The sequence below is a fragment of the Bos indicus genome, chromosome 13, assembly GCF_029378745.1.
Source record: "Bos indicus isolate NIAB-ARS_2022 breed Sahiwal x Tharparkar chromosome 13, NIAB-ARS_B.indTharparkar_mat_pri_1.0, whole genome shotgun sequence".
In the NCBI taxonomy this organism is placed as follows: domain Eukaryota; kingdom Metazoa; phylum Chordata; class Mammalia; order Artiodactyla; family Bovidae; genus Bos; species Bos indicus.
This window is the reverse complement of record NC_091772.1, coordinates 67,699,587-67,713,433: the sequence shown is the minus strand read 5'-3', so window position 1 is coordinate 67,713,433 and position 13,847 is coordinate 67,699,587. Positions and strand designations below refer to the sequence as shown.

Below are 13,847 nucleotides of genomic sequence, written 5' to 3'. Positions count from 1 at the left end.
ATCATATATCCCCACCCACTCAATCCCTCTCATCCTTTAGTTCATCTGTCTACCTATTTGCTGAACCAGTCATCATAGGTTCATCCTCTGCCCACCCATCCTCTTATTTATTCATCCATACATTCACCCACTTATCCATCCATTAATCTACCACCCATTAATTTATTCATCAAACGATCCATCTACCATCTATCCAACCATATATTCAACCATTTATCCTCCACTCGTCAAAAAAATCAATGAGTGCAGGTGTGGTCCTTCTGAACTTACCAATTGGCATCTCGTCCATGGACGTCCTAGCACTGAGACTGGCCCCATGGGACACCAACAGCTCTGCCATCTGCATCTGAAACACAGGAAGAAGCCCGGGTTCCCCCCTGCCCATAGCTGAGAAAGCCTAGGAGTTGGAGACAGTGAGAGTTCAAAGCTTCTTAGGATATGATCCAAAGAATGGTAGGGCAAAGCTGACTCCCAGGGAAGGCTCTGCCCCCTAAAGCCAGGAATTCTGGCAAATGCAATGGGCTTGACACCTCCTGCAGCATGACTCAGCCATACCGAGGGACAGAAGGAGTCAGCTATAACTCCAGAGCTGTCAAATGTTTAAAGAGGAATGGCGAAAGCTACAGAGATTTCTATCTGGGAAACAAGTAGAAAAACTCAAGACAGAAATGTGGGAAATTTTCTAATTTGGCAAATTGGATTGTCATCTTGTTAGGACACAATTTGACAATCCTTTTTGTAAACTCCGTAGGTCTTTTCACATCCTACACACTAGCTGTAGTCAACACCCTAAGTGGGTCAGGTGTTCTTTTGAACCAACTCCCAGCCCAAAGGTCATCAGGTTGGCCGTAAGCTGGCCTCTCTCACAGCACTGTGGGTGACAATTACCTGTCCCCAGAAGGCAGCGGCGTGCAGGGGCTCCCAGCCATCCCAGTCCTTCACATCCACGCGTACACCATGATCCAGGAGGAGCTCGGCTGCCCGCAGGTATCCGTTGGCTCCAGCTATGTGCAGCTGAAGGAGAGGAAAGGGGTCAGCACTCCCCATGGGGGCTGGTCCCTCATTTGGAAGCAGGATAGCCCATGCCCCGGCCCAAGGCCCAGATCATACTTGGGGCCAGTAGAATGGAATCAAAGGAGGTGAAGATACCAGCCACGTTACAGAGCATTAGTAAGTCTGCAGTATGGAACTAGAAGGTAAGGGAGAAGGGGCTTCTCTTCTGTCTTCAAGCCCCTGTCGTTAAGGCATCAGCATTTATTGAGTGCTTACTCTGCACTGAGCCCTGTAGACGGGGTCTCAGAGGTCCAACAGAACACAGCCCTGATGGCCAGATGCCGCGTCATCCGGGGGTCAGGTGGCTACAAGTTTCTGGCAAACAGGTGTTGGGTTTTTTTGTTTTTTTTAATTTTCAGAAAAAAAAAAAAACAAACAGGGTGTGATCTGGAACAGGCACACATGAAAACTGGTATCACTATCTGATTTATAAATGTTTGATGCTTGCCAACTATTAAGAATGACACACACAGCCAGCCAGATATTAAAAGCTGCAGGGCCAGGTACACAGCTGAGAATAAAAAGTTATGACCGGGAGAGCGATATTCATGGGTTTTTTGAATTTTGTTTTACTAAAGTATAGTTGATTTACAGTGTTTCAGGTATACAGAAAAGCAATTCAGTTATTCATCTGCATATATTTTTTTCCAGATTTCCTTCCCCATTACAGGGGATTACAACTATAATTACGTTGAATATAGTTCTCTGTGCTACACAGTAGGACCTTGTTATTTATTATATAAATAGAAGTGATCATGTTAATAATAATAATGAGTTCATCACCAGAATCTATTGAGAGTTTACAGGCTCTGTGCTGAGCAGCTACATGCAGAATCTCATTTAGTCCTCCCAACAGCCCCCTGGGGAAGGTACGCCTCCCTGCTTCACTGGGAAGAACTGAGACCTAGTGTGTGCCCAGCCATGTGAGTGAAGCCACTCTGAGGCCAGCCCAGGAGGAGCAGACCCCTGTGTCTTCAGGGCTGAGCCACAGACCCAGAGGAGCCCCATCCAGGGCGGGCAGTCCTGGCACAGCCTGGCCATAACTTCGTCCAGTCTTCATGCAGCGTCCAATCCAACTACCTGACTCAACTCTTGAGTGCTGGGCTGAGCAGGGACCCCTTTCTTAGAAAAGAGCATGAGGCACAAAAACCTAAAAAAGAGAACTACTTCCACTGCTGGATATATATCCAAAGAAAATGAAAACACGAATTCAGAAAGATACAGGCACCCCAACGTTCATAGCAGCATCATTTACAGTTGTCAAGATACGGCAGCAACCTAAGTGTCTGTCAACAGATGAATGGATAAAGAAGGTGTGGTGTATATATAGACAATGGAATACTACTCAGTCATGTAAAAGAATGAAATAATGGCATTTGCAGCAACATACATGGACCTAGAGGGCATTATGTTTCATGAAAGAAGTCAGACAAAGACAAATACTCTATGTTATCACTTACATGTGAATTTAAAAAATAAATGAATGTATGTAACAAAACAGAAACAGACTCACTAATAGAGAGAGGGAAGGGAGAGGGAAAAGATAGGGGTAGAGGGCTGAGAGACACAAACTACTACGCATAAAACAAATAAGCAAAGTATATTGTACAGCACAAGAAAATATAGCCATTATTTTGTAATAATTTTTAATAGAGTATAATCTATAAAAAATATTGAATCGCTGTATTATACACCTGAAACTAGTATATGATAAAGCAACTATATTTCACTGAAATAAACAAATAATCAATTTTAAAAGTTTTATTTAAAAAAAAAGAAGAAAGGGGGATGAGGCAGAGGGTGGGACTCAGGAACAGGGTGGGAGAAATCCAATGATCACATCTGGGCTACCAGATCAGGCCTGAGGGGCAGTGAGAGGGTGGGCCTCAGGAATAGGGTGGGAGAAATCCAATGATCACATCTAGGCTACCAGATCAGGCCTGAGGGGCAGTGAGGGAACTTGGTACTGCTGAGCCCTACCTGAAAAGCTGAAGATTCTGAGACCCTGAGTGCTCACAATCACATGGACCCCAAGCCTAGGACAGGATGGGCCCAGCCATGGGCAAGGTTGAGGGAGGCTTCCAAGGCCATGTTCTAGTTCTCAGTTTAGAGGCTGCAGAAGCAGACTTCCCCAATACTGAGCTGTATCATGCTATGAAAGCCTATGAAGAAAGATCAAGAAGGTTTCACTGACACTTGAATTGAAACAGTGAGTGAAGCAAATGAGGCAGATAGAGAGAAGATTCCATCATTCTCTATCTCTAGTGTCTAGTAAAGCATGTGGCACAGAGGATGTGTATGTTGATGATGGATGATGGATGGGTGGACCAATGGATGGATGGGTGAACCAATGAATGGATGGGTGAACCAATGAATGGATGGCTGGACCAATGAACTGATGGGTGGACCAATGGATGGATGGGTGAACCAATGGATGGATGGGTGGACCAGTGAATGGATGGGTGAACCAATGGATGGATGGGTGAACCAAAGAATGGATGGGTGGACCAATGGATGGATGGGAGGACCAATGGATGGATGGGTGGACCAGTGAATGGATGGGTGAACCAATGGATGGATGGGTGAACCAAAGAATGGATGGGTGGACCAATGGATGGATGGGAGGACCAATGGATGGATGGGTGGACCAGTGAATGGATGAACCAATGGATGGATGGGTGGACCAGTGAATGGATGGGTGAACCAATGGATGGATGGGTGAAGTAATGGATGGATGGGTGAGCCAATGGATGGATGGGTGAACTAATGGATAACCAATGGATGGATGGATGGACCAATGGATGGATGGATGAACCAAAGAATGGATGGGTGGACCAATGGATGGATGGGGGGACCAATGGATGGATGGGTGAACTAATGGATAACCAATGGATGGATGGGTGGACCAATGGATAGATGGGCGAACTAATGGATGGATGGGTGGACCAATGGATGGATGGAAGGACCAATGGATGGATGGGTGGACCAGTGAATGGATGGGTGAACCAATGGATGGATGGATAAGTAATGGATGGATGGGTGAACCAATGGATGGATGGGTGGACCAGTGAATGGATGGGTGAACCAATGGATGGATGGGTGAAGCAATGGATGGATGAGTGAACCAAAGAATGGATGGGTGGACCAATGGATGGATGGGTGAACTAATGGATGGATGGGTGGACCAGTGGATGGATGGGTGAACCAATGGATGGATGGGTGGACCAATGGATGGATGGGTGAACTAATGGATGGATGCGTGAACCAAAGATGGATGGGTGAACCACAGGATGGGTGAACCAAAGATGGATGGGTCCCTGGGGTGTCTGGTCTCTGAAGTCAGGGAACCAGAAGAGAGGCTGTTGCATCAACATCAGGGACAGACAATGAAACAGGCACTGAGGTGGGAGAGGGTACACTGAGGCAGGAGAATGAATGGTGCAAAGCAAGATGGCCTGGATGAGTGGATGAATGTGGCACCCGTCTTGAAGCAGGAGACATCATGGGAGGAGGTGGAAATAATGAACTCAGAATGGACAACTGTAGCATGAGGTAAAGGAGGAGCTTGGAGACAGAAGAGGTGAACGGCAGAGCCAAGCCTCCCCAACCCAGAGCTCCCAACTCCCAGCCCCAGCTTCTCAAAGCAGCTGATCCCTGCTCTGCTAACTCTCCACATTCCAGGGGGGACCCTGTCCCCAAAAGGGGGAGGAAGTCCAAGGCTACGGACAGGGCCCCACTGTGTAGGCTTGACCTCCACCCAGTGCTGGCCCCGTTCAGCTCCAGCCGGTCTGGGTTCTGGTCCCAACCCCCCAGCCCAATCCAGCCTGGCCCCTCTCCTCACCAGTGTGGCCCCCTGGGCATCCACCCAATCAAGGTCCTGGCCAGCTGCGATCATACAGTGAATGTCTGAAATCATCTGCTGCTCGGGAGCTGCCCGCATCTCGTTGATTTTCTCCTGGGTGATGCCTGCAGTGGGGGAGAGGGGCACTGAGTCAGCATTCCCAGGCAGAGAACCCATGGGGGAGGGGAGTGAGGGCAGAGGGGGCAGGAATGACTCCTCTTTCCTAGGGTCTGCCGTCAAGTGGGTAGACAGACGTGCTCAGAGATCATTTCTCCCAGGCCCAGTGAAAATGAACACCACGTGTTGGGCCATGAACAAGAGCCTGGAATCCAGTTGGCACTGTATTAATATCAATGACTGTTACGTACACAGCTCTTCTACCTGGCAGTCCCGACCACCCACCTACCCACCTCCGGCTGCTCAAATTCCTGGCTCCGTCTCATCCTTTAGGTCTAGCCTGGATCACCTCCTCAGCTGGCCTCCCCTGCCTGCTCTATCTGACCAGGTCTCTGTTCATTTCTTCCACTTCATCCAGAGCTGTGTTTGCAGCACCAGGCACCAGGCATGCTCAGTGAATCTCTATCACGGCCATGACTAAATTACTGAATATATCACTTCTGAATGGAGAGCTGAATAAATCGAGGTGGAGGGACTCAGAGACACATTTTCAAACCTGAATCTCTGGCTAAAATTTAAGTGTTACTGGCAGCTACCAAGGAGAGAGTGATTGCTCTGAAAAAAAAGTCCATGAGAGCAAGCATCCTTGGATAGAACTCAGGGGAGGTCTGTAAACTTGAAGGGAGAAAAAGAATGATCTATTTTCACTAATTTTTTATTTGTTTAATTTTTATTTGTTTGTCTCTTTTTGGCTGTGCTGTGTCTTTTTCGCTGGGTGCGGGCTTTCTCTAGTTGCGGCGAGTGGGATCTACTCACTAGTTTCGGTGTCTAAACTTCTCAATGTGATGGCTTCTTGTGTTGGAGAGCAGGGACTCTGGTGCACAGGGGCTTAGTTGTTTAGGGGCATGTGGAATCCTCCTGGACCAGGGATCAAATCCACGTCCCCTGCCTGCCAATGCATTCTTGGATTCTTATACACTGGACCACCAGAGAAGTCCTATTTTCACTAACTTTTCAATGAGATATAGCATTTCCTTCTAGTCCAAATTCACAGCAGAATTGGCAGTGCCCATGACTTTGTCACCAACAGAAACTATAGGTATTTTCACATCATGTTATCTTATTGTTTCATGAATCAATGAAGTTTCTATATTACACATTTAAAAGTATTTGGTGAGCCTTACTTTAATAGCAGTGGTTTCCTTTATAATCCTATGGCTTTGATAACTCCACTTAAAAGTACAGAAGGGGTGGGATCATAGATTAACCAGACTGGCACAAAAATTATTAGGAAGTTCTACAGAAAGTGGACAGGGAAAGCTCCAGAGCCAGGGAATGGGCAGGCCAAAAGGGAGGTTCCTGCAGCTATCTGGGCAGAAACACAAGGGCAGAGATGAGGGGAGGACCTCAGACTGCAGTCCAGGGTCTGGATTTGAGATATATTTCTAAAGAGGAGGCCTTTCAGGAGCATGTACTGGGGTGGCGGGGGCGGGCTGGTCTCTGCTGTATTTGTTTCCTCTCTGAAGCTCATTTGTGAGCCGAGAACAGCCCACATCTTGTTTATCTGGGGTCCCTGGCAGCCCAAGTGGTGCCTGGCACAGAGCAGGCAGCCGTGAATGTTCTTGACTTTGTATTTTCCCAAATGGGAATATATCTTTATTGTGAATGTTTTGAATTGAACTGTCACAGCTGATGAAGAGACGGGGCCAGCTGAGGCTACCCATGCGTGTGGGCGACACAGATGACAGCCACGCCCGTCCTTGTGCACAGCTCGTTTTCCAGGCTTGTTCTGTGTTCAATCTTGTCCATCACATGGGTAACAACCATCGTGGGGTCCTGTCCCAGTTCCTGAGCACTAAGCGATGGGCACGTCTCTACGTAACTTGTTCACCTGCACTGATCTGAGAGAAGCTCGCCACAGCCCCACACCCAGCCCACTTCACAGCCAGCGGCCCTGTCCTTACCCTGGTACGCCATGCACGTCTCGATAACATCCAGGGTGGGCTCATCCTCACAGAGGTCATAGGGCATGTTCCCATCGGAGTTGACAGCGAGCAAGTCGGCTCCACTGCAGAGAGAGGACCAGGGTGAGGGCCAGGAACGTGCAGAGGGTTGGTCTGACTGCCTCCACTGTCCAGCCTCTCACCCACACCCCGCTGTGCACCCCAACACCCACAACCCAACCACGGTGCAGCCCAGCAAGGACTGCATCTCCAGGGTCTCAGGGGTCCTGGGGGGGAAGGGGCCACAGTCCCAGGATAGCTGTGCCTCTTTCCCCAGCTTCCTCCTCTGCTGAACCAGCAGGTGGGCACTTGAGGATAGATGTCAAATAAGAAAAGACAAAGTTAATGGTGGTAGCACTACTTCCCAAGCATCTGCTAGGAGCCAGGCTTGATCTAAGCCCTTTACATCATCTGATATAATCCTCATAATAGTCTTCTTGGTTCAGTATTGTTGGCCCCATCTCACTCAAGGGAAAATAAGATTCAGACAGGGTCAGTTACTTGCCTGAGGTCACACAGCTAGGATGTAAGAGGTTCAAGATGGAAACCCGGCTCTTTCATGGGCCAGCTCTTTTTACTTTTCCCTGTCCTATTTCAATATTAGGCCAAGTGCAGAAACACCCAAGGATACCCCCAATTCCTCCTCTAAGTCCCTGCCCCAAAGGGAAACCAGGACGAGGCAGGAGAGAGCCTTGGGACCCCGTGGGAGAATTCCCCTTTGGGGCCAGTGGCTCCCAAATGCATGGTCCTGGGCTGCCCTGTGGCAGAATCACTCAGATGCCACTGAAATAAAATGAAGCTTCCTGGACTCCACTCTAGACCTCCTGAAACAGAGTCTCTCAAGAGGATGGGGCGGGGTTGAGGATTACACATTTTAAACCCATGATTCTGGTACAGATTGGCGCTGGGGACTGGCACCATGCTGGTATCCTCTCCCTTTTCCTCTCGCATCACCTCTGATTGAATGGTAGCCATCTGATGCCCCTGCAGACTTAGCCACACCCAGGTGTTCATCAGAGGTGTGGGCACGGGCCACCTGCCAGTCCTCTGGCCTAACAGCCCTCCCCGGGGACCTCTCTGAGCTCCTGTGTGCTCTTGGGTAAGCTAATCCACCTCTCTGAGCCAGGGAAGCATCTCTTATCACCCGAGTAGCCACCCAATGGGCCCTGGCTGCTTTGCTGAGACCTCCGCCAAAGGCCACTTTCCCTTGGCCGCTATACCTGAATCCCTGTGCTCAGATGCTTTCCTGGGACTCCAGCCACCATTGATCTCACTTTGTCTCGGTTCTGGGACTGAAATCACCTGATTTCCTGCTGAGTTTCTCAGGACTTTTGTGTCCCTGAGTGTTCAGTGCCCAGCACAGGGCTTGGCCCAGCTCAAATGCCCACCAATCATTAGATGAGTTCAATGAAATACACTTGAAATTCAAGATTGCCTCTTCCCTGTGTTTGCAGAGCCTGAGCAGACTGGAAAGAAGTTCCGGGTGGGGGAAGACTGTTCAGAACTCTACAGAGGGAAATGGCCTTATTCCTGGAGAAGACATTGCTACATGGTGTCCCCCAAAGTAGGTTCTGCCCCAAAGAAAAGCATGTGGATGGGATTTGAGGGGGCAGAGCCAAGGAAAAATGCCTGCTTTTTCATAGCAAGAAAAACAGCAACAACACGTAAGTATGGAGATGAATACAGACTCGTGGGGACAGACAGAGAAAAAGAGATGAAAAGAAAGAGAATCTTACCCTGATACAAAGCCAGAGACAATACAAGAAAACTACAGACCAATATCCCTTATGAACAGTGATGCAAAACTCCTCCAGAAAATACTAGCAAACCAAATTCAGCAGCATAGTAGAAGGATTATATGCCATGGCCAAACGGGATTTATTCCTGGAATGCATAGATGGTAAACTGTGCTGCGTATTTTATGACCATCATATCGGGAGAAAGGAAGAGAATGAAAAGAGAGAGAACGTGAATTAAGAGAGACACGGGGGAAAAGACAAAGTGAGATCAAGGAGGAAAGAAGAGACAGAAAGGGAAGACAGGAGAGAAAGACACAGGGATGGAAGGGAATGTGGGGAGAAAAGGGAAACAGGAGAGAAAGACACAGGGATGGAAAGGGAATGTGGGGAGAAAAGGGACAGGCAGCAAAGAGGCAGGAAAAGAGAGAGAGATGAAAGTCCCCCTATAAACACACCGAAAACAAGGACCCAGAAAAACACCAAAGGCGCGCTGACGGCCGATTCATGTCAGTGTATGGTAAAACCCACCACAGTATTGTAAAGCAATTAGCCTCCAATTAAAATAAACAGATAAACCGAAGGCGGAGGGAAGGCTGCGCCTGGGGAGAGAGGGGCACGTACTACTGAACGAGGATTTTCACCAGGTTAATGTGGCCGCAGGTGGCCGCGGCGTGCAGGGGCGTCCACAGCTCGTTGTCCTTGGCGTTCACGTTGGCACCGTGCGAAAGGAGCAGCTTGACAATTTCCTCAAAGTTGTCGATGCAGCACTGTAAGGTGGACACAGGCAGGGTCAGCTCCGGGCAGGTCACGATGAGGGCACACCCAGTTCCCGACAAGGACAACGGAGCCAAGCTGCCTGGGTTTGAATCCAGCTCCATTACGTGTGTGCTGTGTGATCACGGGCAAGCCACGTAACCTTTCTGAGCCTGTTTCCTTGTGAGTAAGTTAATAATGTACAAGGTAAAAATATAAAAGCAATATAAAGAATAAAGTCAGCTGTAAGATGCTTCGCAAATGTTGGTGGAATGGGATGAAATTTCGAACAAGGCTTTAAAACCTTTCCTTTTTAATTTCGGAAGGCTTTCTTCAAACAAAACTGTAAGGAGAACTTTAAGTTAGATAGCCAATAAATTCAAGCAGGGAGGCTCAGGCTGAATGAAGCTGGGGTGTGTGTGGGTGGGGTCCCCCTCCCCATCAGTGGCCCCCCTAGATTATAGTTTGAAACCTCTGACTTAGGAATTTCTGACCCAGAAGCTAGTTCTTGGGGAAGTCCCAAGTCATGAAGCCTCCCCCTAAAAACCCAGCTCCGCCCAAGGGCTCTACTGGGTCCTGACAGAGTCCCTGTGAGGAAAGAGCCATGTCTGTCCTCCCACTTCTCCACATGTGGGTCAGCCCCAATGAGAAGGCAGCTTACAGAGAGATACTGGGCTCCAAAAGCCACTGAAGCCCCCAAACTCCAGCGAGGGAGAGTGAAAGATTCCAAGGAGACAGAGGGAGCTCAAGCTGGGGCCATGAGCAGAGAGAGGTGAGGATAGAGGAGGCAGAAGACGGGGATCCACTTTGCAGGCTGCAGGAAGGATCTCAGATGACCGCCGGAGAAGTCAGCAGGGGACAGGGCAGCGGACTCAGAACTGCCCATCCGGGGACGGCTCTGCCCTCAGTGCGTGGGAGACACTGCAGAGTTATACTCAGAGGAGCAGCACCTCTGACTATTTGTTTTTTTAAAAAAGTCCCTCCTCCAGCTGCATGTGGAGAACAGACTTCCATCACAAGCTTCTGGAGGGAGAAGAGGGAGAGTGAGGAACTATGTCAAAATCACCCCCATTTAAGAGATGATGGCAGCCTGACCTACAGAAGTGACTGCAGGCATGGGGAGAAGTGACTGGATGCTAGCAGAAAGAGCGGGGGCACCTGTGGGAGCCCAGGGCCTCAGGGGGGTGCGGGGACGGGGTGGCACCACGGCCCCCACCCCCATTCCCTGCAGAACCAGGGGTCAGAGGGATGTCCTCGGTGGTCCAATGGTTAAGACTCTGAGCACCCAATGCAGGGGACCTGGGTTCATTCCCTGGTCAAGGAACTAGATCCCTCATGCCACAACTAAAAGATCCTGCATTCCACAAGTAAGACCTGGTGCAGCCAAATACATACTTACATACATACCAAATACATACATCCATACATACCACACACATACACACCAAATGCATATATGCATACGTACCAAGCACACATACACGTACCAAACACACACACATACATACCAAATACATGCTTACATACATAACAAATACATGCATACATACATACATACCACACACATACATACCAAATATATGCTTACACACATAGCAAATACATGCATACATGCATACATACCAAATACATACATATATATATTTTAAAAAGAAAAAAAGAATCGGGGGTCAGCCCTGGACATATGAGACATATAGGAAATGAGCAGAGATGGTGCCAGGTTCTCTTTATGCACCATCTGACCTGGGGTTGGCTGGGTCTGGGGGCATCTCTCCAGACAGGAGAGTCAAGGGTGACCCAGTGGAGCAGAGCACTGCCTCAGGTGGTCGAGAGAAACATGCAGTGGCATGGTACCGCCAGCAGAGGGCGCCAAAAGCACCAGGGTGAGGCAGTCTGGAAAGGCGAGGGTCCCCCGGTGGTCACTGGCAGATGAGTTTGGGATGGCCTGGTCCATAGGAGGAGCCAGGAGCAGCCCGGACTGTAGGGTGAGGGGGCAGGAGGGCCAGAGATCCCACCACGAGGGGCTGCAGAAATAAGACAGGCAGGGCGGTGGACAGGTGGAGCGATTACGCACATAGAATTGCAGTCGTGTGAGAAAGATGCCCAGGGGCTGGGCCAGTCTGCAGCTGGGAAACTCGACCTGAGCACAGGCTGGGTTGGGACCTGGGTGCAGGAGTGCAGTGGGGGCTGGTACGTGGTGGAGGGGGGCAGCGTCCTCGCCCACATTCCCCAAGGTGGGCCATAGCACCTGGCACCGATGACTCCTCCCGCCCCCTCACTTCCCACGTTCAATCCATCACCGGCTGTGGATCGCGTCTCCTGACTGCTGTCCCCATCCCCACTGCCCTGGCCGAGGCTTCATCATCTCTCTCTTTCTCCCTGTCACTCCCCTTTCACACACCCTCAGCCAGAGAGAGCTTCCTTGTTAACCCAGCCATACTGCTCTCCGTTTACAAAACCTCTGAAGGCTCCCTGTTGCCAAAAGCAGAAAATCCATAGGAAGCTCTTGTCACTGTGCTCCTTCGTTGTCCTGGAGCAGTAGTGATGATGACAATGACAACAATAACAACAGCCCCAGAATAGCAGTAATAGTAACAGGTCACATTGCCAATAATAGGAGTTAATGCTTTTTGAGGAGCTACTAGGGCCATGCACTTTGCTAACTTTTGGCCATGCATTGCCTCAGTGAATCCTCAGGAAAACATTTTCAGGGCTCCGTAGCCATCTAGGGCTAGAAGCTACGGAGCTGGACAGTGTCCATACACAGAACATGTCATCATCATAAAGGTTGTATTGGACAGTGCTGCCCTGAACCTCAGTTTCCTGAGCTGTAAAACGGGGATAATAGTATTTCAAAGAGTTCTTGTGATGATCAACCCACGCTTCACATATGTGAAGTGGTTTTGTTAAGAAGTGAACATATGACACATTTTCATAATCATGAATGAAATTCATTCAATCGTATCTGACTCTTTGTGACCCCATGGACTGCAGCCCACCAGGCTCCTCTGTCCATGGAATTCTCTGGGCAAGAATAATGGAGTGGACTGCCATTTCCTTCTCCAGGGGATCTTCCCAACCCAGGGATTGAACCTGGGTCTCCCTCATCGCAGGCAGATTCTTTACCATCTGAGCCACCAGGGAAGTCCCTCCATAATAATAATATGTAATATTTACCCAGTGTCAGATGATGCCTATAGGGTTTTGTATATTTATTTAATCTTCACAACAATCCAGTGACATGGGTACTTGTTATGCCTCTTTTACAGATGAGGAAAATGAGGCACAGACAGCTTAAGCAACTTGCCCAAGGTCACACAGCTAGACCCTGTGGATGCATGAAGCCCCACGAGACAGAAGAGAAGCCAAGAGGGCACACAGGGAGCTCCCAAGCCAATGGCTGAGGGTGGGGACTTGCCCCCGGGGCTTATGGGTAGGGCAGTGGCTACCTTTCCCGCCTTCAGAGGGAGATGGAGAAGGTCTCGCCAGCCCAGGCTTCCAGAGCCTGGCCAGGCCACCTTCAAGTCCACCTGCTCTGAAACTTGGGCCAGGGCACAGGGAGGTTCAGTGTGTTCACTCATTAACTCAGCAGGCACATATTGAGCACCTACTTTATGCCAACATGGTGGGGGACAAAGTGGATACACCAATGAGAAAGAGACATGATAAGCTCTGCCCTCATGCAGTGCAGAGTCTTGGGTAACCAGAGACCAACACTAAATGGTCCCACTAATGGCTGGAAAGCTTCCCTGATAGCTCAGTTGGTAAAGAATCTGCCTGCAGTGCAGGAGACCCCGGTTCGATTCCTGGGTCAAGAAGATCCACTGGAGAAGGGACAGGCTACCCACTCTAGTATTCTTGGGCTTCACTTGTGGCTCAGCTGGTAGAGAATCTGCCCGCAATGCAGGAGACCTGAGTTTGATCCCTGGGTTGGGAAGATCCCCTGGAGAAGGGAACGGCTATCTACTCCAGTATTCTGGCCTGGAGAATTAAGAGTCAGATGCGACTGAAAGACTCGCACTTTCACTTTCACTGGCTGGAATGACAGAGGCGCTCAGAGGATGTAACAGCACAGCTCTCAGACTCTAGCTGTGCACGCACCTCAACACTGGGTGAGATGCGATGGGGAGCAGAGAGTGTGTGCAAAGGACCGAAAACTCAAGTAGCTGAAGGCCTGGCGGTCAGCATGGCCGGCTCAGCAGGGCACTGGGGTGCTCCTTACCCTTAGTGTTATGCGAAGACATGGGACTGCTCTGAGTAACATCAGCAGATGTTGGGTCTGAGCATCCCTGCGGCCACAGCACAGAGGGTGGATCAGGGCAGGATGCCTGAATGCTGGGG

The 13,847-nt window shown here is 49.5% G+C and overlaps 1 protein-coding gene across 3 annotated transcripts in view; it reads right to left on the bottom strand.

The window, feature by feature from the left end:
- Positions 1-13,847, bottom strand: part of PPP1R16B (protein phosphatase 1 regulatory subunit 16B) — a 108,004-nt gene that overhangs the window by 9,522 nt on the left and 84,635 nt on the right. For all 3 annotated transcript variants that reach the window (XM_019972417.2, XM_070801668.1, XM_070801669.1), the window contains exons 4-8: positions 9,375-9,520; positions 6,976-7,079; positions 4,895-5,019; positions 889-1,014; positions 271-346 (exon numbers count right to left, since the gene is read on the bottom strand). In XM_019972417.2, coding sequence (XP_019827976.1) covers positions 271-346; positions 889-1,014; positions 4,895-5,019; positions 6,976-7,079; positions 9,375-9,520 — 577 coding nt within the window. The remainder of the gene's footprint in view (positions 1-270; positions 347-888; positions 1,015-4,894; positions 5,020-6,975; positions 7,080-9,374; positions 9,521-13,847) is intronic.